General features: G+C 46.8%; 3 protein-coding genes across 3 annotated transcripts; 2 read left to right on the top strand and 1 right to left on the bottom strand.

Moving 5' to 3' along the window:
• The first annotated feature begins 796 nt into the window (after positions 1-796).
• Positions 797-6298, top strand: LOC135920207 (serine-rich adhesin for platelets-like). Its single transcript, XM_065454371.2, has 2 exons — positions 797-1051; positions 2949-6298. The coding sequence occupies exons 1-2, from the start codon at positions 856-858 to the stop codon at positions 6089-6091; spliced, it is 3339 nt and encodes a 1112-aa protein (XP_065310443.2). The 5' UTR covers positions 797-855; the 3' UTR covers positions 6092-6298.
• A 4797-nt stretch (positions 6299-11095) lies between these two features.
• On the top strand, positions 11096-16147 carry LOC135920227 (uncharacterized). The gene is made up of 2 exons (XM_065454391.2): positions 11096-11342; positions 14454-16147. Exons 1-2 carry the CDS (start codon positions 11150-11152, stop codon positions 15737-15739), a joined length of 1479 nt encoding a protein of 492 aa, XP_065310463.2. The 5' UTR covers positions 11096-11149; the 3' UTR covers positions 15740-16147.
• A 3105-nt stretch (positions 16148-19252) lies between these two features.
• LOC139060337 (adult-specific rigid cuticular protein 15.7-like) lies at positions 19253-25088 on the bottom strand. The gene is made up of 3 exons (XM_070539444.1): positions 25080-25088; positions 20390-20657; positions 19253-19620 (listed from the first exon to the last, which is right to left on the bottom strand). Exons 1-3 carry the CDS (start codon positions 25086-25088, stop codon positions 19253-19255), a joined length of 645 nt encoding a protein of 214 aa, XP_070395545.1.
• Positions 25089-25101: the final 13 nt, after the last annotated feature.

The following is a 25101-nucleotide window of genomic DNA, read 5'->3' as shown; positions in this document are numbered from 1 at the left end:
AAAAAATAATATGTTGCCATAAGTAGACTAGTATGCGAGCGAGCAGTCCGACTAACTGAAAGGTGAATGTTAAGTGAGGCTACAATCAAGGAGAAATTAATGTTAGTAAAGAGTTTAGAGAAACCAATTTTGGTGAAAGAATGTGGATATGATATTTAGAATAAGGATACAATAATTAGCGTGCAGGTAATCGTTTTATTTCACTTAAATAATCAAATACTGCGGGACAAACGTCTCTGTGACTATAGCTTAGTGTCGAGGCCCCAAATAATAATAATACTGGTATACTTATCCCTAATCAAATTTCGCAGTGTGGAACTTCGAGTGATGTCTTTCTATGGAGAGAATATGGCCTGCATGATCAAAAGTAGTGGCCTCTTGATTCAATTTCCTTTCATTTGTAACATAGAGGGGACACCACTCACACGTCATGGCTTGTCTCTTCTTTTTCTTCTCCTTGCAACCGTGTGTGCTGCACCTAACATAATAATGTTATCCTTTATGTGGCTGATTTTGGTATTCCAAGAAGATATCTGGCTGCCTGCAAAAAAAAAAAAAGACGGAAAGAAGCTATGAAAATGCAGTGTTCACGGCGAAAACACTTGCAGTTGATGAGAGCTGTAATATCTTGTATTATCTGTCAGGTGTGCGCGGATTCCATTACATGCAGTTACGTATGAATATCTATCTCGACCAACAAGTTTAAATCAATTAATTGTTTAACTACGTCTACATCGTCTTCCATTTGAGCAACCATCACTATCATGCGCTGCGCTCGCGTTTAATATTCAAGGGTACCCCCTCCGCGCGGCATGGTTTGATGGAACAACATTCGTCGCAACGCTTGCCTTGGGGATGGAAAGCTCTTCGTTGATCTTCCGTGGTGGAAGTCGTTCGCACCGGAGCACCTTCGTAACAACTTTATTCGTCGTCGCCCTGGTGGTGGGCGCCGTGGCCGTTACCGGATTCGTCCTCTTCGCGGTCTTCGGGGGCTGGAACACCGGCGTCACTCCCGGGCGGCGCAGTACAGCCCCTCCGCTACTTGGCAGAGGCAAGTTTTACGACGGCACGGGCAGCGAGCCCCCCGTCACGTGGCCTACAGCATCGTCGTTTCTCTGGGACGCGAAGTCGGGGAAGAGTCGTTAGCTTGCCGCAGGAATTGAATTCTGAAATTTGACGTGCCAAACCACGATTTGATTATGAAGTACGACGTACAGTGTTGGACTCCGAACTAATGGCTTTATAGGAGCATTGGTAGTAGTGCGTACGTGGTCTGCAAACATTAAATATAGTAGAAACCGTGCAACATATATTCGTGCTGTACAGATAAAGAAGAGGAATCTTTTTTTTTTTTGCAGAGGTTGCGTAACAACCTCCAACGTATAAAAAAAATTTGCTATGGGGCCTGGTGTCGGGTCCTTTAAGTAGAATGAGTATGCCCTTTTATTAGGGCGTAATTTTGTAAAATTTAATATTTAGTTTTGCAGTATAGGTTTAGTTTAGCCAAGCTCAGAACTAAAAACTATTTTACATAGCATAGTTATAGTAACTGTCGCAATGATAATATATTGCGAAAAATATGGTCCACTTTTCAAGGCCAAATGAAGCGACGTTCCCAGCGTGCCAGTATGAGTCCGTCTCACAAAGACAGTGCTTCGCTGTGTTAGATGTTAGTACGCTGTGTTAGGTGTTAGTCGACAAAGTATCATCGTCGACGTCCTGTGAAATCTTTGTGCAGTAAATATCTCAAGTAGGGCAAATGTGTTTATTGTATGTGTCATATTCTCGCTAGAGGGACAATATGAAATGCCGTTCCAGTGTATGAGCAACACATTAACAAGGTGAGAGCATGAGCCAACGTTTCGACAAGTGGACTTACCGTTTTCAAGGCGGCATATGCTTTCCTCAGCACAGTGTATATAGGTACGGTTCTTCAGAACGAAAGAGAGGGCAAGGCGGGTTGGCGAGGTAACTCCCGAGGGGATGTTAGCGGCGAAGGTGTTGAATCGAAAAGAAGAACCTTTAGAAGAACCCTAACCTGCCGGTTGCGCTACGTCCGTCCACGTCCTGTCCTTCCTTAATATCGTCTGTGTAAAACTGAGTGCAATATAACCATGAACGTTCACCAACTAGCCCTCTTCATTGCTTTACTAAACCCTAACCTCTTTATACTGTACTGAGGAGAGCATATGTCGCCTTGAAAAAGAGAAGTCAACTTGACGAAACGTTGGCTCCTGCTCTCAACTTGTTCTCGCATTGCTCATCGTCTTGAATTTCCATATCCCGCATTCCCCGTGTTTTCCCTCGTTCCAGTGTACGTATCTTTTTTTAATATGCCGGAAGTACCGGAATGTGACGTCGTGCAACGTCGGCGTGTTCAGTTTACAATTCACGATAACCACATTTCGTTTAACAAGGCCGAAGTGTATACCATAGTGTATGAAAGGGGAAAATTTTCATCCACCCTAATTCGTTGCACGAAGCTAGAAAGGAACCCCATATGGGTTTCCCAGAAAGAAAGGCTCGCAGTTGAAGAAAAGTACAGTCTGCTCTGGTTAGGCGAATTTGTAGGCTACCAATTTGCAGCTTCGTGCTGCGAATTCGTGTGGATGACAGTTTTTCGCCTTCATGAACTTTCTTTCACCTTGCTATCTTACGCAGAACCGATTTGCCATTTGTGTGCCACTGTAGTGTTTGGTAGAAATACTATGAAACATATTTTAATACGTTCTGATGCGTGGCCAATAGCGAAGAGCAATGTTGAAGGGCCAATGCCAGTGAAGGCCGCACACAGAAAATACGCTGAAAATATTTTCCTTGTGGTTGCCACTTATGTGCGTACCTAAATAAATAATATGGGGGCACACTTCCTGGCACATGAGAGAGCGTAATTTACATAATATTTCAAGGAAAACTGTGTAAACCTTTGTCCCGTTCTTGCGTTTCAGGTGGAAATGAGGCTGACGCCTCCTCAAGAAGCAAAGGCCCGTACACTCCGCGATGGTATTCCGTACTTATATCCAACGCAAACAGCACGTCAGCGGAGGGAAATGCCCCGGTCACCCTTATCGACACACCGGTTAACGACTCCTCGTCGCCACTTGATGGGGCAGAAGGCGACGTCTTACAGCCCGTGCCGCCGGCTGTTGATGAACCCAGGTCGACATTGAGTGAACTGACGTACCCGTCCCGAGGAAGCCGCCCGGACAGCGCCGAGACAGGTGTAACGCCGCTTGCAGAACCCAGACAGGACGAGGAAGAAGTGTCTGAGGTTCCCCCAGCTGGGAAGAGTAAAGAGGAGGCCGACATAAGTGAAACAGCAATGGGAGATTCGCCGCCTTCCACAGAAAGCGAGGATGCGGGGAAATTGAAGCAGCACGATCTTATCTCAGAACTTAACGATGTATTCGTGTCCCGAGAGCCCGGCGGCAGCGTTCAAGATGACGATGATTCTCGCACGCGCTCGCGGGCGTCTTTAAACGAGACCGCCGAGGAAGATGGCTCGGACGAGTCGGGGGAGGACGAGTTCGCCGGTGAGACTGACGCCGTGGAGACCGACTTGCGCGACGCGACGAGTGACTCGTCGTTGCGCACAGAGGGCGCCACTGAAGCAGAATCGCTTGCCCCGACGCGCGTCGTCTCGGAGCAAGGCACCAATTACGAGCCCGCCCATACTGACGACGAAGATCAAGGTCGCGACGAAGCTGCAACCCAAGATACGGCCGCGATCAGTCGTGGAGAGGGCGACGACCTTCAAGAAGAAGACTTGGAGTACGATACCGACGCTACAGCTCCGGGAACGTACCCCCACACTGCACCCGACGACGTGTATTCACCAAAGGAAGATCAGAGCAAACCAGAGACGCCGATCACCGACGGTGTGTCGAAGCGCGGCCCCGAATACGTGTCACCCGATTTCCATGGGGGCGGTCAAAGTCGCGATGAGCCTGCTGATGGCGACGGTGGGGACGTTGTAGTGGCTGAAAGAGACGAGGGGGTGGAAGAAGAGCCGGATCTTTTTATCACAGATGGAACAATTACAGCACTTCCGCGGGTGGAAGGTGCCAGTGAACGTGAACCACCGCACCAAAGCGAATACATAACGGAACCAGGCATCGCTCATTTGCCTGCGGAGATTGAAAGCGGAGCTCCTGATCGCCATGAGCCGACCTTTCACGACGAGGGGAATACAGGATCAGTACAAGTTCCCACATACAAACCAGACGACGTCACACAGAGTGTGTCACAGGATGTCGCCACCTATGGGACGAACCAAATGACCAGATCCTACGTCACACCAATGGATGTGTCTATATACGCACAAGGCGGTGGTGAAGCGCAGCCGTACAGGAACGACGCAGATTTGAAAGAGGAAAGCAGTTCCACGGCAACTGCGCTGGAGATTACGTACGGTACCGTTGGAGACGCCGATATTTCTTCTATAATCGACGAAGAAGACACGGAACTACCAAATATGTCAACCCAGAATAATATGTTTAGTGACACACCAGCAATCTTCACCAGCAAAGATAGTCTTCAGGAGGCCGAATTCCTGAACAAGGGAAGTGGATCACTTTCGCAGACTCCGGGAACCAGCGAAGCAGGGCTGTACCACCCTTATGAGGCATCAGAAGGAAACTGGGACGACGGACTACTTGATTCTGGGAGTACCGTTCGAGTTGGCGACGAAGATGGCATCAGGGATGGTACAGACGGGAAAATAGCGCCAATCACAAGAGATAAAAGCAACGATGGATCTGAGGTACAGGCTTCCGGTACCAGGACAACTGTCCAAGAAGACGATTTCGATAAGATTGCCAGGGAGGCGTATTCTTTCATCGAAGACACAAGTGAAGCAGAATTGCCCAGGAGTAATCCCACGACAGAGCGAAATTCCGACGAAGCACCGGCAAGGACCCTCGGGATCGATCTCGATGACGGGACGACTTATATACGCAGCGAGTGGGACTGGTCTGAAATAGGCTCTGTCGTTCCTGAGAAACGCAGGGAGCTTCAGATGTCCGTGCCAGCAAATCGAGCACGCACGCGCAGCTCCTACGCTGCGAACCGCACCGTGGTTCGGCCACTTAATCTCTCACCCACGGCCCCCGTGCCAGTGATATCCAAGGTACGCCCACGCGCAAGTCGTCCAAAGACGAGGAACGCGACGGCGCCTGCAAAAACGTCAACACCAACACGATCTAACGGCCACCGGACGCAACGGCACAGTTTAGGCAAATACAATGGTTTGGTGGTCACGCCATGGCACCCAGTGAATTCCCAGGTGGCCCACAGAAATGCGTCTTTGGAAGGGCCCGTTGGTTCGATGGGAAGCAACGCGTCAACGGCGACCATAGGTCAGGGTAGTAGTGGATACGAAACGACCGGGCATGTGACCATTAGCTGGGCTAGTCCTGATGATGGACGCCGTCCAAGGAGCTACAGAAGTGAAGCTACTTTTCTGACGAAACAGAGTACGCGTGTCACGCTTGAAGGTTCCTCAAGCTCGCCACAGGAACTAACGCCACGTGCAAAAAGCATCCCTGTCATTATTACCTCACGAACAAATGGCACTGCTACGTTGCAAAGACACAGTCGCACTACGGCGATCGCCCATAGCGAGGCGAATGAAATGCTGCGCAAGAAAGAGCGCTCAACAGCGCTTAATATGCCACGACGAGATTACGATAACCGCGTCTCTCCATTGGTCAAGCAACAGCCGGTCATCGTAATAACCATTGATCCCCAGAAGGCTAACAGCTCTGAACATCGTGATGTCAGCGTTCCTACTTCAAGCACGATGGTTCGGCGCAATGTTACAAAACGCGAAGCCATTAGGAGAGAACGCTTCGCCACTGCACCGCTTACGCGAAAGTCGGAAAACTATTTTCCGACGACATCGTTTTTGACACGTTCGCGAAGTTACGTCGCGGATACTAGTGCGCGACGTCATTTTAGCGTTGGTACGCCGTCGCTAAGTTTACAGGACACCACGGCTTCCACCGCTCATAATTTCGCGGTGATGACTAAAAGGAACAACAACGCGCACGATAATTTTGTAGAGAAACGTGGGGGAGGCCTCAGCTCATGACGTCCCATTTAGGTGCCTATCATCGCCGATGGCTTTACGCGTTTGAGTTAAAAATGGACTGAGTTGTGTGGTGAAAAACACGACAAAAGAAGAGCGGAGGGCCAATGGAGCATGTATTTTCATACTGGTACAATCGCTCCCAGAACTGCTTTTGAGGTCAACTTTTATAGAGGATATACTCAGATATGTATTGCAATAAACGCACTGTTTTGCCTTATTTATCTGGCTATTACCTGCATACTGACTAAAGCAAAAGTAGATTACATTATCATTATCCCCTCTTTATTGCCTTTGGCCTTGAGGGTTCAATAAATGTAATGAAAAATTTCGTAATTACGCGCGTAATTTCTGAGTTTGCCTATGTTTATCGCACGGCGTTGGCGCTCCCTTTCAAAATTTTTTGGTAGGCGTTTCTTCCGCAAGAATAGAGCGGACGCGATGAAATAATATTTAAATGACTAGCATTCTTTGGCGGGTACCCCGCCAATCTCGGCCTGTCACGCGAAAAAGGTAATGCCTTGTATCTGCACAATAATGCCTAATTTTGGGAAGGCATTTATTCGTCATAATAGAGTAAATGTAGATTATTGGTAGCTTTAAAGCGATAAGGAGCAATTGATACAAAAGAAATATAAAATTGGTGAGAGTAAATACCCTTATGAGGACATAGGGCTCCATAGAAAATGCATGGGGAAGACTATAGTGGGGCTAGGCCAACTTTCAATGTGCTGTGGCCCAACTTCTATTCTGGTATATATGGGGTCGCTTGCTTCAAGATAAAACAATGTTGCAAGTCTGCATTCGTATGTCTCAGCCTTTTCTTCGTCCTCGTCTTGTGCGCAAAAAGCTGCATTCATGTCCTACCAACGTGCCCAAACAGTCACCTGTCACCCAACTGAAATTTGGCCGTGGGTCAACTAGAAATTTGGTGGTGGGCCAACTTCAAATTTGCGAGTGGGCCAGCTGAGGTTTGGGGGAATATTTACGGATACTTACGCAACTCCAGTGGAGTTTCTGCACACTCTTTTGTTTCTTTCTATGGAGATAACTAATAAATAAACTTGTCGGTATATCGGACAACCAAGAGCTCGTTTCACTTGTCTAATGATTTATTTGATTGCTATAAATGGAGATATAATATCTCACGCGGGTCTTAATAATGGTTACTGTGCCGACCGCAGAAAGGGGCCTGTCATGAAAGTGAAGGCTTTCTTTCTAATAATTCGTTATGTGAGGGAAAATTCGAAATATTGGTGCAGTAGAGCTGCAAAAAGGGTCGTCGCAAGCCTCGCAATCACTGGATTGGGCCGTTCGCAGCAAGACAGCCAGAAATATAGTATAACGAAGTCATGATGACGTTGCAAGACTTGAATGACATTTGCCTCAACGCTCTAGAATTGTGGCAGGGCCTGCACCGCAAGGTCTATCACAAGGTCTACCATTTCTCGATCTGCCATAAATCGTCTCACGGCTTCGGCACCTTGCATAATAGAAACGTTGGAGCACAGTAGAAGGTAATTTATAGGAAGGCTCGCAATGGAGCACAGTAGAAGGCAAGTTATAGCAAGGCTCGCGCAGGTTAGAGGACATCTGAAGGAAACATGTCTTGCACTCACTTTATATTCATTCCATCCCACAGGTGCGTCCTCGTCAGCAGGCGTTTGGCGTGTTGTGACATCACCGACCCGAGCGCATGGATGTTGGAGCCTCCCGCATGTAGCCGTGCGCGGCTTAGCCGTGTCCGAGGAAAAGGGGTTCCTTAGGGTTGAATCGATGCAGGGTGGGCCAACTGAGATTTTTTGTATGGTTACGCACACTTAGCTCGAGTGGAGTATCTGTATACTTTTTGTTGCGTTCTATGTAGATAACTAATAAATATCTGTTAAATAGAAAGAGTCGCGCGGTTATCTGAAGGAAACATGCTTCGTACTCATTATATGTCCATTGAATTCCGCAGGGGCGTCTACGTCAGCAGGCGTTTGGTGTGTGGCGACACCACGGACCCGAGCACAAGGGGGTTGCACCCTCCCGCATGTAGCCGTGCGCAGCTTAGCCGTGTCCGGGGAAAAGGGGTTCCTTGGGGTTGAGTCAATGCTGGGCGTTTGGACCTTTGTGCCCCTCGGTGGAGCCAACATAGTTCTATGGCATCCCCTTCTCGTAGACGGCACCCAAAGAATGACCCGACTGAGGGAAACCGGCTGGTAGCATTTTCCTATCGCCCTCTCTGATGTTTTGCTTTTCTATCTTTGCCTTCTTTTCTTCTTTTCACTCCAGTGACTTCTTTCTTTTCGTAGATGGCTTGGGTTAACATTCTTTAGTGTAGCGAGTCTTGGGTATAGTGTATTGGGTTTAGTAAGAATCTACGACTGAGATATGCATCTTTACATGTCAAGTCCTGCTGTCTCTACTTGTTGAACTGCGTGGTGGGTGGCTGCTACTGCTACCATAACAATATAAATGAGTGTAGGTACCCCCCCATTTCCATCATTTCCTTATCGTAGCCTTCAGAAGAAGGGACAGATCTATGAATTTTTGAACTATTCCCCCTACCGAGAGACAGGTTTCCCCACTTTCATGTTGTACAAAGCGAGAAAACTGAAATGTCAGCTAGAAGCATTTATCCTTTTGTTGGTTCGAAGTCTTTGACTGACACCCTTGGCACAGGATATAAGATGACGAAAATGATCAGTGAACTCCTCGAGGCTAGTAACAACCAGAAGGCAATCAGTCTTGTGGAATTCATAAATATCTGATTACTGTAGCACCCAATCGATTCAACATTAGCAGGCACCGAGTAATATCTGAGGCTGATGTCATTGAGCTGAGCGAAATCGAGCTCCCTGGTGGCTCGAAGGAATAAAGTGGGACGAATGTGCAGCTCATCAACATCCCTTGTGGCAGCAAAGGAAATTCCCACTAAACATATATTGACGCTTGCATCTAGCGTTCTTCCACGGACTATCAAAATAGGATATACTAAAATAACCGCCAGACTCTACACTCAAAATACTCGACTATGTTTCTTATGTCAAAAGTATGGCTACGGCTCGAGGAGGTGCTGTGATCAACTCACCTGTGCGAAATGTGGTGCCCAAAGACACCCCTCGGACAACTGTGCTGACACAGGCCACTGTGTGAACTTCGACAGTGACCACGCACCGTGTTCGCTATTCTGTCCAAAGTGGAAACAAGAAAAAAGAGAACATCACGTTTTATGGAACCAGCAAAAGGTGCTCGGTGTATCACGGCACCGCTTATGCTGATGCCGCGCGTCAAGGGGCACCGTCATTTGTCCGACCCCTGCCAAGTGAGCCGTCGGCAGCGGCGCACGACCCCGTAGTCAAATTAGTTAAATCTGCTCCGCCCACTCAGCGATAGAGCTCAGCAACCGGGCCACAAGGCCTCTTCTGTCTAAGCCAGGTCTCAAACGCTAACGAGCAGACCACAAGCGCGGGCATCCAGCGCCTCCTAGATGGCAATACACACAACTACGGCGCCTTTGCTGCCGAAGGACTGCCGCGGTTCATTTGACCGTGAAAAGGTAGAACAAGAGATCAAACGTCTAGACAAGGATCCTTGAAGATAAATTGAATTTCTACTTGACACGAAATACACTTTTCTAAAGAGTCAAGGGGAATCTTTATCGCTCTGCGGGTCGTCATTACTAGTGACCGCGTGCTCATCGCAGTGCGGAGCACAAGATCGTGGCTTCCATTCTCGGCCGCGGCAGCGGCATTTCGACGGTGGCGGAATGCAAAAGACGCTCGCGCTCGTTAAGCAAAACACAGGTAGTGCAAATTATTCCTGACCTCCCCACCATGGTATATCTCGTGGCACCACGCGTTTTCTTTGGAACGTTAAACCCCACGAGTCAATCATGTAGATCAATTAAATGTGACCGCGGAGATGGAATAAGTATTCTCTTTTCAGCTTTTTTCATATTACTTGTGAAATGAAACGTGGAAGTAACCTTCAAAGGAAAACGGCGGTCTGGTATTAGAAGTAAAAATGCTCAATTCTTTTGAGAAACAGCAAATATTGTTTTGTTGCCATGATTTGTCTGCAACGCCGTTCTGTAAAATTGTGACATTGACGTTGACATAGTAAGTTTGTCCCATCGCAACATAAGATAAGGACAAAAGAAGGTATAAAACGACGACATGGCGCTTCTTCTATTTCTTCTGTTTCGGCTTCTTCTACTGTTGCGCTGTAACAAACTTACTCTGAATCCCAACCAACTGGCCCAACTTGCCGTTTTGATGCACGTTGGCATAGAATTGTAAAATTGCGAAATTGTAAATTGTGTAATATTGCTACTTTGCCACTGGCTTATCCAAGTTGCTGAAGTGGCAGTACTATATACACCCTTAGACAAAGGTACACCCTTTGGGGTGTATATCTGCCACACAACAATAATAGTCATCTGCCTTGCTTGCGTTTCCTTTCTTGAAAACGCCGCGCCCGTTACTTTCCTGTCGGGAACGCTATGTCATGCTGATAACGCGCGTGCCATTCGTTACTGGGAAGTACCGGGCGCGCAGCGTTAAAGAAAGGAAATGTGGACAAGACAGATGACGTTTATTGTTGTGTGGCAAGATACAACCCAAATGGTGTAATTTCGCTTTAAAGTGCAAAAATGAACCAACAAACACCTCTTGAAAATGGTGTAAATGGTGGGCTAGCTGTTGGTAAAATTGTAGAGCTGTAGTGATTATAACTGTTTGAGATTACGAGAACAACCACCATAAAAAAAAAAGAGGTTGGAAAGCGCCGATATCAAGCTGTTTCTTGGGATGCATCCAGAGTATTCTAAAAATTATTTACATATCTGGAGATTCTTCTCCGCTTTGCAATATTTCAAATATCCTACTCGCAACTATGCGCAGTAATATTTTATTATTTTGTTTTAAATTTCGGTAGGATACTATTCATAAAAAAAAATGATGTTAGAACCAACCGCATGCTTCTCGGCCATTCTCCATAAAAGCGTCAGAGACCATTGCTTGGGAACACGAAGAAGAAGAAGGAGAAGAAGAAGTCTACCTTGCGGCCAGTGCGATGGACGCCGTCTCGCTCGTCTTCCAGGGCGACCGCCCGACTAAAGGCACCGTGCTAGCGTCGGTGCTAGTGTTCGCGCTCGCTGCCGGCACGGTCGTCATCGCGATCTTCCTGCTCGTCGCCGTCTTCCGCGACATGAGCAACGTCCGCACGCGGAGGCACCTACGCGAAATCGAACCGGTCGTCGCCAAAGGTATGCGTGAACGGGGCTCCGCAGTGTGGAACGCGGCGACACCTTAAACTTCTATGTGGCACCCGCATGCAGCACGCATAGCCTGAGCAAGGTCTCAGTGGCTGTGCCGTTCGACTGCTCAGCGAAAGGTTGTGGGTTTAACTCTCGGCAGTGGCATTCGCACCTTCCATTGTAGGCGGGAGGCAAAAATACCTAATAATAATGCTTCTGGTTGTACCACGATTATGGTGCACGTTAAAAGGCCAACTGTAACGAAATTCCTATTGGACTGAAATGGTTTCAAATGAGTAGCATATAGTGTCGAATAGACCTTGGCACAGCCCCATCACTGGTAGTCGCCTAATTTTCTCACATTGAGCACACATTAAACGTAAAAAAAAATGCGACAGTTAGCATACCACCGTGTTTGTACAGACGCAGCCGTTCCACCAACGTAGCGAGCACTTCTCCATGTGTCCAATCTGCCGAATTAAGCATACAGCGCGAATAAACTAAAACATGCAATACTGTAAGAAAAATATATTTCCACCGGCACGCTTCACTCATTACTTCAGCAGAACACAGTGTTCGTTGCAAGGGTGCGCTAAACGGACAAGTGTTACTGACCGTGAGGTTTCAAATCACCCGCTAACATGCATCGTGGATTTTGCCTTACTTTACGGACAAGATATGTCACGTGAGGTGAAGGATAAAAGTAAATGGCGCCGCTAGCACAGGACAAAGAAATTGGAGTTGTCCGGGAGCGGTGATTACTGATCGCAGCGAGTGTTCCTTGATGTTCTTCACAAATCCCCGTGTACAGGTCATGGCATACTGAATGTTGCAGCGCTATCGTAAGCCTGGTATACACGAACCTTACCGCTGAACAACTGGTTCATATCGACTCAAAGAAAGCCAGGAGGCACCATTTTCTTTTGCTTGCCGGCTAGTTTTCCACCACGTTATTGGGCCTTACTTACCATTTTCGTCTACAAAATCATCCGAAGTGGACGTGGTCTGCGGTGACACCACTAAAGAAGTTTCGATTCAACTGCGACGGATTGGTAGCCTCATTCATCACGGGCAGTCATGGTTTTGGCGAGAACGTGGTGAGCGCCATACTTGTGGCAGGTGGAGCCGCCGTTTCATCGCAGTGGAAGCGATATCTTTTGGTTGGCGTTGCCGCAGACAACACCCACTTCGAATTTATTGCGGACGAAAATGGGTGGGTAACGCCCGATAACGTGGTACTTAACTTCATACAAAATGGTACATCGGCGCAAAATTGCAGCAGAGATCGGCCAGCAATTTAGCAGGAAAAGTTATGAACACCTCACATTCCTATTTGTTCAACACTCAGCTTGATGCAATGAACCCCATGAAAACATAACATGTAGGTTTGCAAAAGAAGACGTTTAACCTTTAGAACATTACATTTTGTTACTCCTCCTATTAGATCGCAGATATTTACCACAGTTGATAGAGTATGCCATCGCCCTCTTTCTGAAGAAGGTGCCGTTAACTTTTATCCTAGGCCATGCTGTCAAGACTCCAAGGTTTCAAAAAGTTTTGAAAATGTTTATCGTTATGTATGCAAATTTAGAAATGTTTCCTGGTGTAACTTGTTCTTATGCTCACATTTATGTACCTTTACCTGCTTCTGCGTGCATCTTCTGTTGAATTCCAGTGGCAGATCGCGAGCATTCGGCCGGATCACGAACGGAGTGCGTCGCTCCGACTGAGAACGCTCTCGTCAAATCTGCAAATGGAATGCGTGCGCTCCCGCGGGTGCGCTTAGTAAAGGGAAATCAAGCGAGAGGGCGCTACACTAGAGGTGGATCGGGTAGGCCTCATCACCACTATCACCTGGATCATCCCGACATTCTCTGCGTATGTTTTTCATTCGTGTCGGAAGAATCGTCACTAGACTTGGGAACTTATAATGCCCGCGTCGGAGCTGTCGCTATCCAGGAGCAGGAACAAAAACGCACGTCGTGACGTAGCGTCCACGGATTCCATGTCGCCCATAGCTGCCCGCGACCAGAAATAGGCGGCCGTGGCAGGAGGCAGAGGCCGGTGAAGGAAATACGTCACGCGGACTTCCGGTCAAATCTGCCGATTTCGCTGGAGCAAACATTTTTCCTCTGCAGAGCAATTTGGAATCGGTGGCTGGGTCCCAATCTGCCATTGGAACACAAAACTCACGCTCTCATTCTGCCATTAGAAAAGGATTGCTCCATACAGAGCAAAAAACTTGATCTAGATCTACCATTGGAATTCAGCATTAGCAAAAACATGTCGCTCACTTGTGTAGCTATGTCACTCATGTGCACGTCGCTGTCGGTGTACGTCGCTTCGAATGTCGTTTATTTCCACATTTCTCACCGCAGCATTTACCTGTGTACTTACATACTCTTGAGAAAAACGCATTCCTGTGATGTATGCCACTTTAACAATTTCTTGCTCTGTACCACATGAGAATCAACTGCTGCCCGGGACCACGTCAGGCATGTATGATGCCATTAGTCCCCGACTCCTTGACAGTGGCTGTCCGAAATAAAAAAGAAAAATATAATTGAATTGAATATATTACAAGATATCGCGACAAGAAGATAAAGCACATGGCTTTGTATTTATGCGTAGACGAATAAGGCTCCCGACAAAGATAAAAGGGCATTTACCGGCACGCTATGCATTCTTGTTCCACTGGGTTTGAAGGATTCCTTCGCGCAAACCATAGCTCCGGTTTCATTAGCGTAACAAATTTTAGAAACCAGAACGTTGCGGAAACATTTCCCATCATCTGCTCCACTTTTCCAGTTCACATGAAATACCGCTAGTGTTTGTGCGACCAACACTTATTATGTCTAATAAACAACAAAGCTTACATTTGTTCTGTCTAAGAGACAAAAGCAAATATGGAGATTTTTAGTATTGCCTTGGAGCTTCGCATAACCAGTTCTAAAAGTTTTAGCCTATGTACAGTTTGTGTAGCACAGGAGCTGAACCGTGTGAAACAGGAAAGACGTGAAAGGTATATGCCCGGTCGATGAAAATGGCTACCTTGTGTTCTTTGATTGAGTGGCGCCGTGTGAAAGTTTACCATCACATGCACTGTTTGCTTTCTTTCAGAACTGCCCAAGGTACTCACTGTTCGACGTAGCAAGACTAAGTCTACGCTACCCGATGTCAATACGCGACAACCCATCTCTCGTACTTCTAACCTTCGCAAATACGCATCGAGAAACTATAGTCCCGTAAGTGCTGGTGTGACTTCCACGACCAGTACGTCACTGAAGAAACTAAATGGAAGGCCGGCACATAAGTCTTACACTTCTATCTGGTACTCCGAAGATCGTACACTCTCGAAGACCCGATTGAAGCACTCGGTAACGCGCTATAAATTTGTATCGAGGTATAGCAGCCGAGAAGAACGTACTACAGCGAGTGATAAGTTGAACAAGGCTGATGCTATTGCTGCCCCTGCCGCCGAAGAGGCACCATTGCCTCACGAGATACCCCCGCCTACGACTTCCGTGAACAAAATACCACGCTCAGTACGAACGGTCAACCAGGATCCACCACACTTCCCAAGCTCCAGTATCCAGGCTAGGACAGTATCCTCTAAAGAGGTGCATTCCTATAGCACACGCATTCCAGCTCGAGAAGACCTGCAGACCGCCATGGGAGTGACATTCACGACGATGCGCACAGACAACGTAAGTTCAAGCGCCGAGGTCTCCAACTATAAAGAAAGCAAAGGAGCCGCAACGACTGCTTCTTCGAAGGACGAAGCAAATCCTATTGATACTGGTTCGGTGCCACATGAAAAACCTAATTCGAGCGAAACGGCTTCTGGAAAACGCCGGCAGACCCCGGAAGTGACACAAGCGACGACCAGCGAAGCCCACGGCAGTACAGAGCGTGACCCACTAGACAATGAAGAACCCTTTACGGAGGAAAATGATGCGGCGCACATCCACGGTGCGTTTGGTTTCGGGATAAGCCGCGCAACTTCGAGTCCGCCCGACCGACAGCACCACTCGACACACAGCAGTCACGTGCGCCACGTCAAGGTATCCACATTGCCGACAACGGGAGAAGTCGAAGACAGGATGAACGGATCGCATTTGAGTGGCATCGCCGATACTGGCGCCTCGCCAACTTCGCACAACGGCACGTCAGTTCAGCGAAGCGACGACGCCACAACGTCAACGGTTGAAGCAGAGTCGCGTACAGCGAGTGAAGGTAAGGAAGACTCTGCAAACCACCCTGACCACGTATTCGTTGGTCCGGGAAACTGGAACGATCTCGCAAAAGACGACGAGGATGCGCACGCTCATGGCCACATACCGATTCCCGATCCGGACGCTGCGAAGGTCATGACTAACAGTTTCACGTTGGATGTATTCAATTAGTGATGTTTCCATGTTTGTTGCATTTTGTACGTCTTGTGAACAATTAGCCTGCGCATAGATACCACTGCAATTTCCTATGCGTAAGGCAGCTCGTTTTGTGTACACAGGTGATAAACTTTGCGAAAGCATCTGCAATGATAAACTTAAGCAATACCTCTCTCTCTCTCTTTCATTTAATTACCTTGGGTCACTGCACGGCATAGCTTCAAGATGAAATATAAACACGAAAGCTAGTTTGGTGCAGATACAACAAAATCTACGTATATAACGTGTTCTCCATGATCTACCTTTCGTAGTCTGTATCTCCTTCCTATTGTTATCGCCTGTAAGCATCATTTACAAAAGGAACCACTTAGACCGTCGATAACGCCGCATTGCAGCTACTTCAAAAGAATTAGAATATTGACAAACATGCATGAAACGGGGGAATAGTCGATTGCCATGTCTTGCATATCGTTCTTTTTCTTTCTTTTTCTCGACTCTAGAATGTACGGCAACAGACCCAAGCGTCAATATTGCGTGTATGGTGCTCAAGTAACTATAGTACCTGATAGCACTCGGCAGCAAGTCCAACGGCGTCAATCAAGTCATCGAGAGCCCATCGCACAAATCGCGAATAACGTCTGGTTGTCGTGCCTCGTACAGTGCAGGCTTTTCCCTACTTTGGGTACTTTATTCAATTTGACAATAGAAGTTTCCAGGACTGTTTGCTGTTTATGCGTTCGGAAAGCTTTTGGCCTAATTCACACGCAGTGATGTTTGAACGTTCAGTTTCACTTAGGTTTTGGTCGGAACAATTACGGTCTTCTGAAGCAAAGCAGGAGCTTTGATCTAAATATGGGATCTTGTGACAGCCGGGATCTGTGGGTAACCGTGTGTGTCTTTGCGATAAGCTGCTCTTTTACGCTGCACTGCAAGCTCTGCTTCAATGAGTTTTTAATGTACTTGCCGAGATTCGACTTGTATCGATATAGGTATAGTTGTTTGCAGGTCTAGATGGAGGCCGGAAAGGTCGCCACCGTGCAATGGTTCTTAAACGTGCTTGACGAGCAGGATATTTATGCAGCCTTGTGATAGGTCACGCATCGTTGTGTCCAAAGTAAAATATGCAACTTAAATGGTGGCAATGTGTGCGGCGCGCGCAGAAACACTATTCCTGAAGAGCTCAAGTCGCGGATGCTATATGAAAAAAATTCAGATTTCTCCACAAAAGAGGGAGACAAAGATGCGTTTAGTGTGCCCTACAGTTAGGCTCGGGGCAAGCAGAATTATCCTAAATTCATGGGCATATAGTTCAATGAAATACAATCTTTCGTACATGTTACGCTATTGGAATCAACAAGTGCGTTTCTATTCAGGCTATAGACGCGTGTTCACTTTCCTGTACCTGTGTAGTTAAAGTTATACTTTTTCAGCACATATGCAAGCTAGACTGAATTTGTACAGTCGTTAGCGTTATCCAACTGGGTCTGTTATAATCCCCCATAGCGGGTATGAACCGCAAATTGAGGGTGCAACAACATACCACAATGCAATACTGAAAATACTCCGTATGATCACACAAAGTGGGCGAAGTTCACCGAAGACAATTTGGGTTTTCCAACAGCCTAACAAAGGCACTTTTTTGTGTAGGGTGTTTTATTGTTAACTCACGTCGCGCAGTACATTCAGTTCTTTTTTTCATTAGCAGTGGACCGCGCAAGTCAGTTGTGGGTCCTTTGTCTTTGATGCGTGTGCATGACGTAATTTTTCGAAGTAAATAAACTGAGCAATTTTTTGCAAAATACTCTCACGATTTGATATGGTTCCATGCTACCACCAGTACCACACATTCAAGTAGTCTTGTAAGGCTGTCATAATTTTATTAAATAGAAATAGGAAACACTGCAAGAACAAAAAGGAAGGAAGCAACCTTTATTATGTGTTGTAGGTTCGGTTGAATTACGCGGTTGTTGAGTTGAAAATGAACGGGCAACACCAAATTGGCTGCGACAGATTCCTTCTGATTTATTGTGCAGGCTTTTCCGTCACTGCCTTCCGTTATTGGTGGGATGGGTAGAAATGTATTGCGGTGGGCTTTTTTGTTGGTAATGTTGGAACATCGTTTTCTCTTTTCTTGTGCCAGCCAGTCCTCAAAAAAAAAAAGAAACAAATGAAGAAAAAACAAAAACAAAATCAGCACCATGTTACACCTGCAACACGTGAAGGCGAGACAGAATAAACTTTAATCTCCAACCGATAAGGTGGTCTACTCACCCCCCGACGCACAGCTCAGGGGGCGAGTGCCGCCGTCTCAGATGCAGGCTGGGAGGTCCTGCTGCGCATGTGGTAATTTATTAAGTTATCTGATCGTAGGTTCAGACTTCTTTCAAGGCATAACGAGCTGCAGTGTGAAGTAAATACACTGCACTGTAGGTGGATTTCGTCTGCGACACATGCAAGCACCTAATGCACTACCTTAAGGTTATTTCGTTCTTTCTTTCGTTTTTGCTTTCTTTGTCTGTTTCCTTACTTTCTTACACTCTTTGTTTGGTTACTTCTTTCATTCTTCTTTTTCGTGTCTTCTTTCATATTCAGCCATTGCATCTTTGCTTGCTTGCGGGGGTATGGGCCATTCCTGATGTTGATGTTTCCTTTCTTTCCCCCGTTCTTTCTTTTTTGTTTTCATTCATATTCAGTCATTGCATATTTGCTTGCTTACAAGGCTATGAACCCTTCCAGACTGTCTTTTTTTTTTAATGAGCCATTGCTGATGATGATATTTTTGTACCACTCATCAACTTTTTTTGAACCACTCGACTTGATGTATATTTTTGAACCACTCGACTACACGCCACTCCCTTCGGGTATGAGCTGTTGCAACCAGCCACTTAAAGGCTTTCGCCTTAAAAGCAGCCAACGCACACGTAGAATTTCACGTCAGAATTTTTAATACACTTATACATCAAGCGAATGAAAGTTTTCTTATGTTGCCTCCTAATCTTTTAGCTTTCTTTTTCGCATTTCTCCACGTAAAACACCCGGTATCGCTGAGTATTTGGCCATTAAAATTGGGCAATGGGTACGCCGTCACTTCGCTCCAATGCGGTCACGAAATAAGAGTCTAAAGAAAGGCAATAATAGTCATACGGCACGAGACATACAATGCTTCTGACACAGTTTCTAGAACAGTAATGACTTTCACTCTTTCGAGGTACCCTCCCTGGACCCTTAAAACCCGCAAGATCTTTTTGTTCGCTTGAATCGACGTTTTGCCTTTGGACGGTCAACTGCATAATTTGTTTCACCTAGAAGCTCGTGTAACTGTGGTAACCTGCGCCTAGCACGTGCGCAATCTTGTGGCCTGCCTGTAGACGTAGTGGTGGACAACCGGCATTGCAACTCCGGCACCGGTGAATGGCATCACCGGACCACCGAAAGATGATGCTGCAGGCGCGGCAGGGCCATAGCCAGCGGGAGCAAATGTTGCCGCCTTGTAAGTCCGGGCAGCCGGAGGCCAGTAAGGCGCGGGAGCTACATGCGACGCCCTGAAGGATGCAGGCGCCAGACCACCGTAGGCCGCTGGTCCAGCGGGTGATGAACTGAAAGGTGCTGGCAACGAGCCACCGTACGACGCTGGTCCAGGAGGCGATGACCTGAAGGGGCTAGAGCGACGCCGCCATAGGACGCCGGCCGAGTGGGCGAGGCTTTGACCGGGAATGGTGACGGGGCAGCGTACGACACTCGAGCCACGGGTGCCGACTTGAAGGCGAAGGGCGACGGCGCACCGTAGGAGAGGGGAGCCACTGGCGCCGGTGAAGCGTAGGCTGGGCGAGCAGCGGGCGCTCCGTTGAAATGGATGCGGGCCGGAGGACTGTAGGCAGCTGGAGCCGGTGCGGCCACTGCGAATAGACGTGTACGAACACATGCGAAGACGTGGACGAATGCTGGCCGCATTCCTATTTCCGCCAACCGAGTACATCTGACACCAGCGTCGCATGTGTGCGAGAAACCATTGGTGTTTTTCAAGCAAGCGAAAAGTGTTTACAGGAATATGGGGCGATTTCATCCTAATGGTGGGTGATCAAAAGAATCTTCAGCCTGGAGCTGTGTGGGTTCGACAACTGCACTTGCATTCGTAGGAGGCTTGTCTACGCTTTTACGAATTGTTCTTGCTTGTCAAAGCTTTCCTTCCAGGCTCAGACGGAGGCGCGCCCGATGGCCTAAATGCAGCGCACTCATTTAATCCGACCTGCGTTTCAGGTTTAAGGCTCAATTTTTTTGGAGTAACGACATAACAGAAGTAGTTTAATTATGTAATAGTGTTTTCTTGCATATTTTCTTGGAATACACATCACAATTCTGAAAACGGTTAGGAAACGATGGTGGGATGTAGCGGAAAGCATTCGTCTTTACCATAAACGTGGGAACTATTGCGGTAGCCCATGGCTGATTGCAATACGCTGAAAACCCTTGACGGCTGGTACTAACGATATCCATAAGATTAAGACACTGATCGGAAACTTTGGATAGGGGGTCAAAATGATAAGGTTGTTCTTTTCACCGAAGTCACTCGCCCTATTCTGTCATTCTTAAAGGCCTGTTGCATGACTATCCTGTGACTCTAGCGCCTATTGAAAACGTAATATTGTGCAAGTCTCCGTTACTCACCCGGCACCGCTGGCGCAGCTGTGCCTTGTGGAGTAGCGCCTATAGATACGTCGGCAGGCGTCGACGGCATGGTTCCGGGCTCGTTGGTGGAGATCGACGCCCGGAAGCCCAGCTCGTCGGCCACGTAGCTGACGACGCGCGCGCGACCGTCGGCGTCGCGCAGGCCGTACGAGCCCACCTTGGCGCCCAGCGCGTTGCCGGTCTCACGCCGGAACGAGCCGCCCGACGTGTGGTCTTCGTCGTAGCCGAAGTTGTAGTTGCCCCAGCCCTGGACGATCCGGGCGATGCAGTGAGATATTATGGAATACACTCGAGTGGTCGCTCTTATACCAACGCTATGCCAAACTTATGCCAACTTATACCAACGCTATATATTAAGGCAGCTTCAAATATCTCTTAAGAGAATGGGTCGATGCGTCATAGAGCATTCCCAATGAAAAAAAGAACACAAGCATAAAAACAAACAAACATTGAGTTAAATTATTTTTCAATAGGACCCAGTTGTGATCCAACTCTGTTTGCCTAAAACCACGTTGCGTCAGATTGGTTCCAATTAAACATCACCGAGGGTTCAAAGTGTATAGCAAGCGCTATATAAGGCAGCTTGAAATATCTGTTAAAGGAATAGGTCGATCCGTCGGAGAGCATTCTCAATGAAAAAGAAAACACAAACATAAAAACAAACAAGCGAACAAACAAACAAACAAACAAACAAACATTTAATTCACTTGTTTTATATTAGGATTGAATTGTGATCTAACTGTGTTTGCCTAAAATCACGTTGCAGCAATTTGGTTCCGATTGGACAGGACTGTTGTTTCGCAGTGTATCAGTAGAGTTCCAGTAGGTTTCAATCGAACGTAATTGGGAATGCGATTAGTATTAGGACTTCTTTTAGTGGGGTCTTATATGTCAATTGGTTCCAATTGGAAATAACTAGACAGATAATTCGTGAAACTTCAAAATAGTTTAAAATAATACTAATAGCATAAATATAGCGTTAGCCGTCAAAGAAGATATACCTGTAGATTAGTGGGATCAACGGAGAGAAGCACTTTGCTTTTTTCGAGTTTAAAAATCTGCAGCAAAGCTTTAGCAATTCGCCTTGAACCACTGGGACGACGTGGCCACTCAAATATTGCTTAAATGTACAGGGTGACCCAGCTAAGTTTAGCCAGAGTTTAAAAATATGCGAATACCACGTAGCTGGGCAGAACGCATGTAATGTTGTTTGCCATCGCTTGAAGATACTCAGATTGTAGTTTTTTTTCATTCTTTCTAATTACGTACTTAGCTTTAATTGATTGATCAACGTATCAAATATTATAATTATATGAAAAGTTAAATCACGAAATTGTAGAGCAGCCTGAAGAGCTCCCGATACAGCTTTTTGTTTCTCAATACGTGCTACAATAAAGTGTTTTCGGTATATCACGGTATATCACGGCACCGCTTATGCTGATGCCGCGCGTCAAGGGGCACCGTCATTTGTCCGACCCATGACAAGTGAGCCGTCGACAGCGGCCCACGACCCCGTAGTGGAATTAGCTAAATGTGCTCCGCCCACTCAGCGATAGAGCTCAGCAACTGGGCCACAAGTCCTCTTCTTTCCAAGCCAGGTCTCAAACGCTAAAGAGCAGCCCGCAAGCGCGGCATCCAGTCCCTCCTAAAAGGCAATGGACACAACTTTGGCGCCTTTGCTGCCGAAGGACTGCCGCGGTGGTCAAAGTGAACAAGTCAAAGAACAAGTGGTGAAAGGTCTAGACAAGGATCCTTGAAGATAGATTGAATTCCTACTGGTCACGCAATACACTTTTCTATAAAAATTCTTATGGTGACGTAAATGATGTGTTGAAATGTTAGCGGATCATTCACAACCGTAATGACGTAAACGAACTGCTATCTGAATATCAGCCTAAATTGTGTGTTTCCAGGAGACTCGTCTAAGTTCCAATCGAACAAATTTCCTTCGGCGATATGCCATCTGCGCAAAAGACCGTGATGATGGTATTGCCTCGTCCGCTTGTGTCTGTTGCTCGTCGACATACAGCATTGCAGACGTCCTCTGAAGCTGTTTCTCTACTAGCTATTCTGTTCGACAGGCTGGTAAGCGTATGTTATGTTTATGTACCACTAAACTACTAACTCACCAAAACAGAATTCTACAGCCTCACAGACCAGCGCACAGAACCTTTCTTTAGTACCTGCGGCTTTAATGCCCACAGGGCTCTCCGGGGAAACACCATTTGCGAAGGGAGAAGTCGACTTTTAGAAAACTTCCTTATAACCTTCACTACATGCCTGTTTAATAAAAAGGAACCGACCTATTACAATATCTTGCACAATTCATACTATCGTATAGACCCAATGATTGGCTCTGCAGCTCTTCTTTACTTAGAGTGCGAAAAATACGTCCTTACGGAAGAGACGACTTTCTTGTAATGTTAAACGTAATGCAGCAGCACGAATGCCCTCCACATTCACCTCGGTGGAAACTAGCATCCGCTGATTGGGATCATTTTAAAGAATCAACTTACTGATCACGAGATTTTATCACCGTTTTAAGTATAGACGTCGCAGTAGCGTATGGAACGTTTGCTGCTGCGTACTATAACGCAGCAAACAAATGCATTCCGCTATCAAGCGGTAGCTCATGCAAAAAGGCGAGTCCCTTGATTGAATACCGACTGTAAGAATGCGCGGAAGATACAAAATGTAGCATTATGTTCGTACTTCATCCATCCCCAACTGATAAAAATTTGATCGGATTCAAACAGCAAATCACAGGGATGGAGGACGCAACGGCAAGCCAAGAGGGAAGGTGGAAGTGGTTCCTCTGGCATCAATTCGTGCACACAGGAGACAAAAGTATGAAACTGGGTAAGGAGGCTTAAGGGGCAGCTAATCAAACCACTACCCCTGCTGGATGCCGGAAGAAACAAGCTTGAAGACCACCCGCCGTGGTTGCTCAGTGGCTATGGTGTTGGGCTGCTGAGCACGAGGTCGCGGGATCGAATCCCGGCCACGGCGGCCGCATTTCGATGGGGGCGAAATGCGAAAACACCCGTGTGCTTAGATTTAGGTGCACGTTAAAGAACCCCAGGTGGTCAAAATTTCCGGAGTCCTCCACTACGGCGTGCCTCATAATCAGAAAGTGGTTTTGGCACGTAAAACCGCAAATATTATTATTATTAAGCTTGAAGACCAGGAGGACGATTTTGGTGAACATTTAGAGCGCGTGTATAGCTCAATGTAATATTCTTAGTCGTTTATAAAATACAAAGAAAAAGAAGTACGTAAGCCACTCAATCGTAAATGTAGCCCAAATGAACGTTATGAGCTTCGTTTTAGCGTTGCCGAGTTTAGAGCTTTATTGACCGCACGACCGAGCTCTGCAGGCGGACCTGATATAGAACCATGTACGACATGATAGAGCAACTCCACTTCGCCACATAAATCAGGCTACTGGCACTTTTCAATACTATCTGGACAGCTGGATATGTTCCATCCAAATGGAAATAACCTATTGTTATCCCATTTTTGAAGGGGATTATAAAGCTTATTTATCGGTGACAAGTTACCGCCCGATAGCGCTCACAAACTACCTTTGCAGGCTTTTCGAGAAAATGATAAACGGCCGTCTCATTTCTAGAGGCCATAAAAATTCTTGATCCTTATCAGTGTGGTTTCAGAGAATGCCGGTCTACAACCGACCATTCGTGCGCATCGAAGCAAACCTTCGGGATTCATGCTTACGTAAGCAATTCTTCTTTCATTATCTCTCGCTAATCAAAAGGTGTACGACACAACGTCCCATTACGGAATATTTCGAGAGCTATCCGCTATGGGCATATTCGAGGAACACGCTGAACGTAATAGAAAGCTACCTGGTCGATCATACTTTTAGCGTCGAGATAGGCGATGTGTTGTCCAGTCCGTTTTCGCAAGAAACTGCTGTGTCTCAGGGAGATGTGCTGAGCTGCATGCTTTTCGTCATGAAGATTAACGCGCTCCGTGCTTCATTACCACAATCCATTTTTTTTATTGCGTCTTCGTAGACAATGAACACATAAACTTCAGATCATGTACCGGGCTTGAACAAGTTGTATCAGTCGGCAGATTAAAACGAGTTTAAACTTAAATCCCAGAAAGGTTATTTTGCTCTTTTTACAAGAAAACGGTCTCTAATCCGCTTTGTGAATGTGGTTGGACAGCGAAGCTGTAAACAAGAACTAGAACGAGCACCCATCATGACGTAACTTGAAATTATTCAGGTGTCGACATTCGCGTGTGCTATACCAAATTATTGAATCAAGACGTTTCGACGGCCTGCGACTTGGCTTGCCCCGCTACTTCGTGCACCTATGAAGAGTGGGAGATGTGAGAAGAGAAATTCGCCATGCCTCGCATTCACGCTGCTCTTCAGGAGTACTTACTATACGTGGTCTTCCCATAGCACTTTAACGAAAGTGTAGGTACGTCAGAATTATGGAGCCGTGGTGTAATCACTCTGCGGCGCCGCGTGCGTTAAAGGTACTGGATCCCGTCCACCATACATGTATCCGCCTGGCCACATGCGACTTCTGGACAAGCCCTATTCAAAATCTATACGTTGAATTGAATGAGTGGTGCCTCCACGTGTAAAAGAACATAGACGAGTTTCACATATTTCCTCCAAGTACCGTCTTACCCTCAACATCCTTGTTAGACAT

This window comes from Dermacentor albipictus, chromosome 5, assembly GCF_038994185.2.
Source record: "Dermacentor albipictus isolate Rhodes 1998 colony chromosome 5, USDA_Dalb.pri_finalv2, whole genome shotgun sequence".
Classification (NCBI taxonomy): Eukaryota; Metazoa; Arthropoda; class Arachnida; order Ixodida; family Ixodidae; genus Dermacentor; species Dermacentor albipictus.
This window is presented reverse-complemented; position numbering and strand designations above follow the sequence as displayed.

Excerpts from the sequence above, each read along its gene's own strand:
- LOC135920207 (XM_065454371.2), top strand. The coding sequence starts at position 856 with ATGGAAAGCTCTTCGTTGATCTTCCGTGGTGGAAGTCGTTCGCACCGG. Across the intron at positions 1,052-2,948 it reads CCCTCCGCTACTTGGCAGAG|GTGGAAATGAGGCTGACGCC; the intron begins GCAAGTTTTACG and ends CTTGCGTTTCAG.
- LOC135920227 (XM_065454391.2), top strand. The coding sequence starts at position 11,150 with ATGGACGCCGTCTCGCTCGTCTTCCAGGGCGACCGCCCGACTAAAGGC. Across the intron at positions 11,343-14,453 it reads CGAACCGGTCGTCGCCAAAG|AACTGCCCAAGGTACTCACT; the intron begins GTATGCGTGAAC and ends GCTTTCTTTCAG.
- LOC139060337 (XM_070539444.1), bottom strand. Across the intron at positions 19,621-20,389 it reads AGCTGCGCCAGCGGTGCCGG|TGGCCGCACCGGCTCCAGCT; the intron begins GTGAGTAACGGA and ends GTCTATTCGCAG.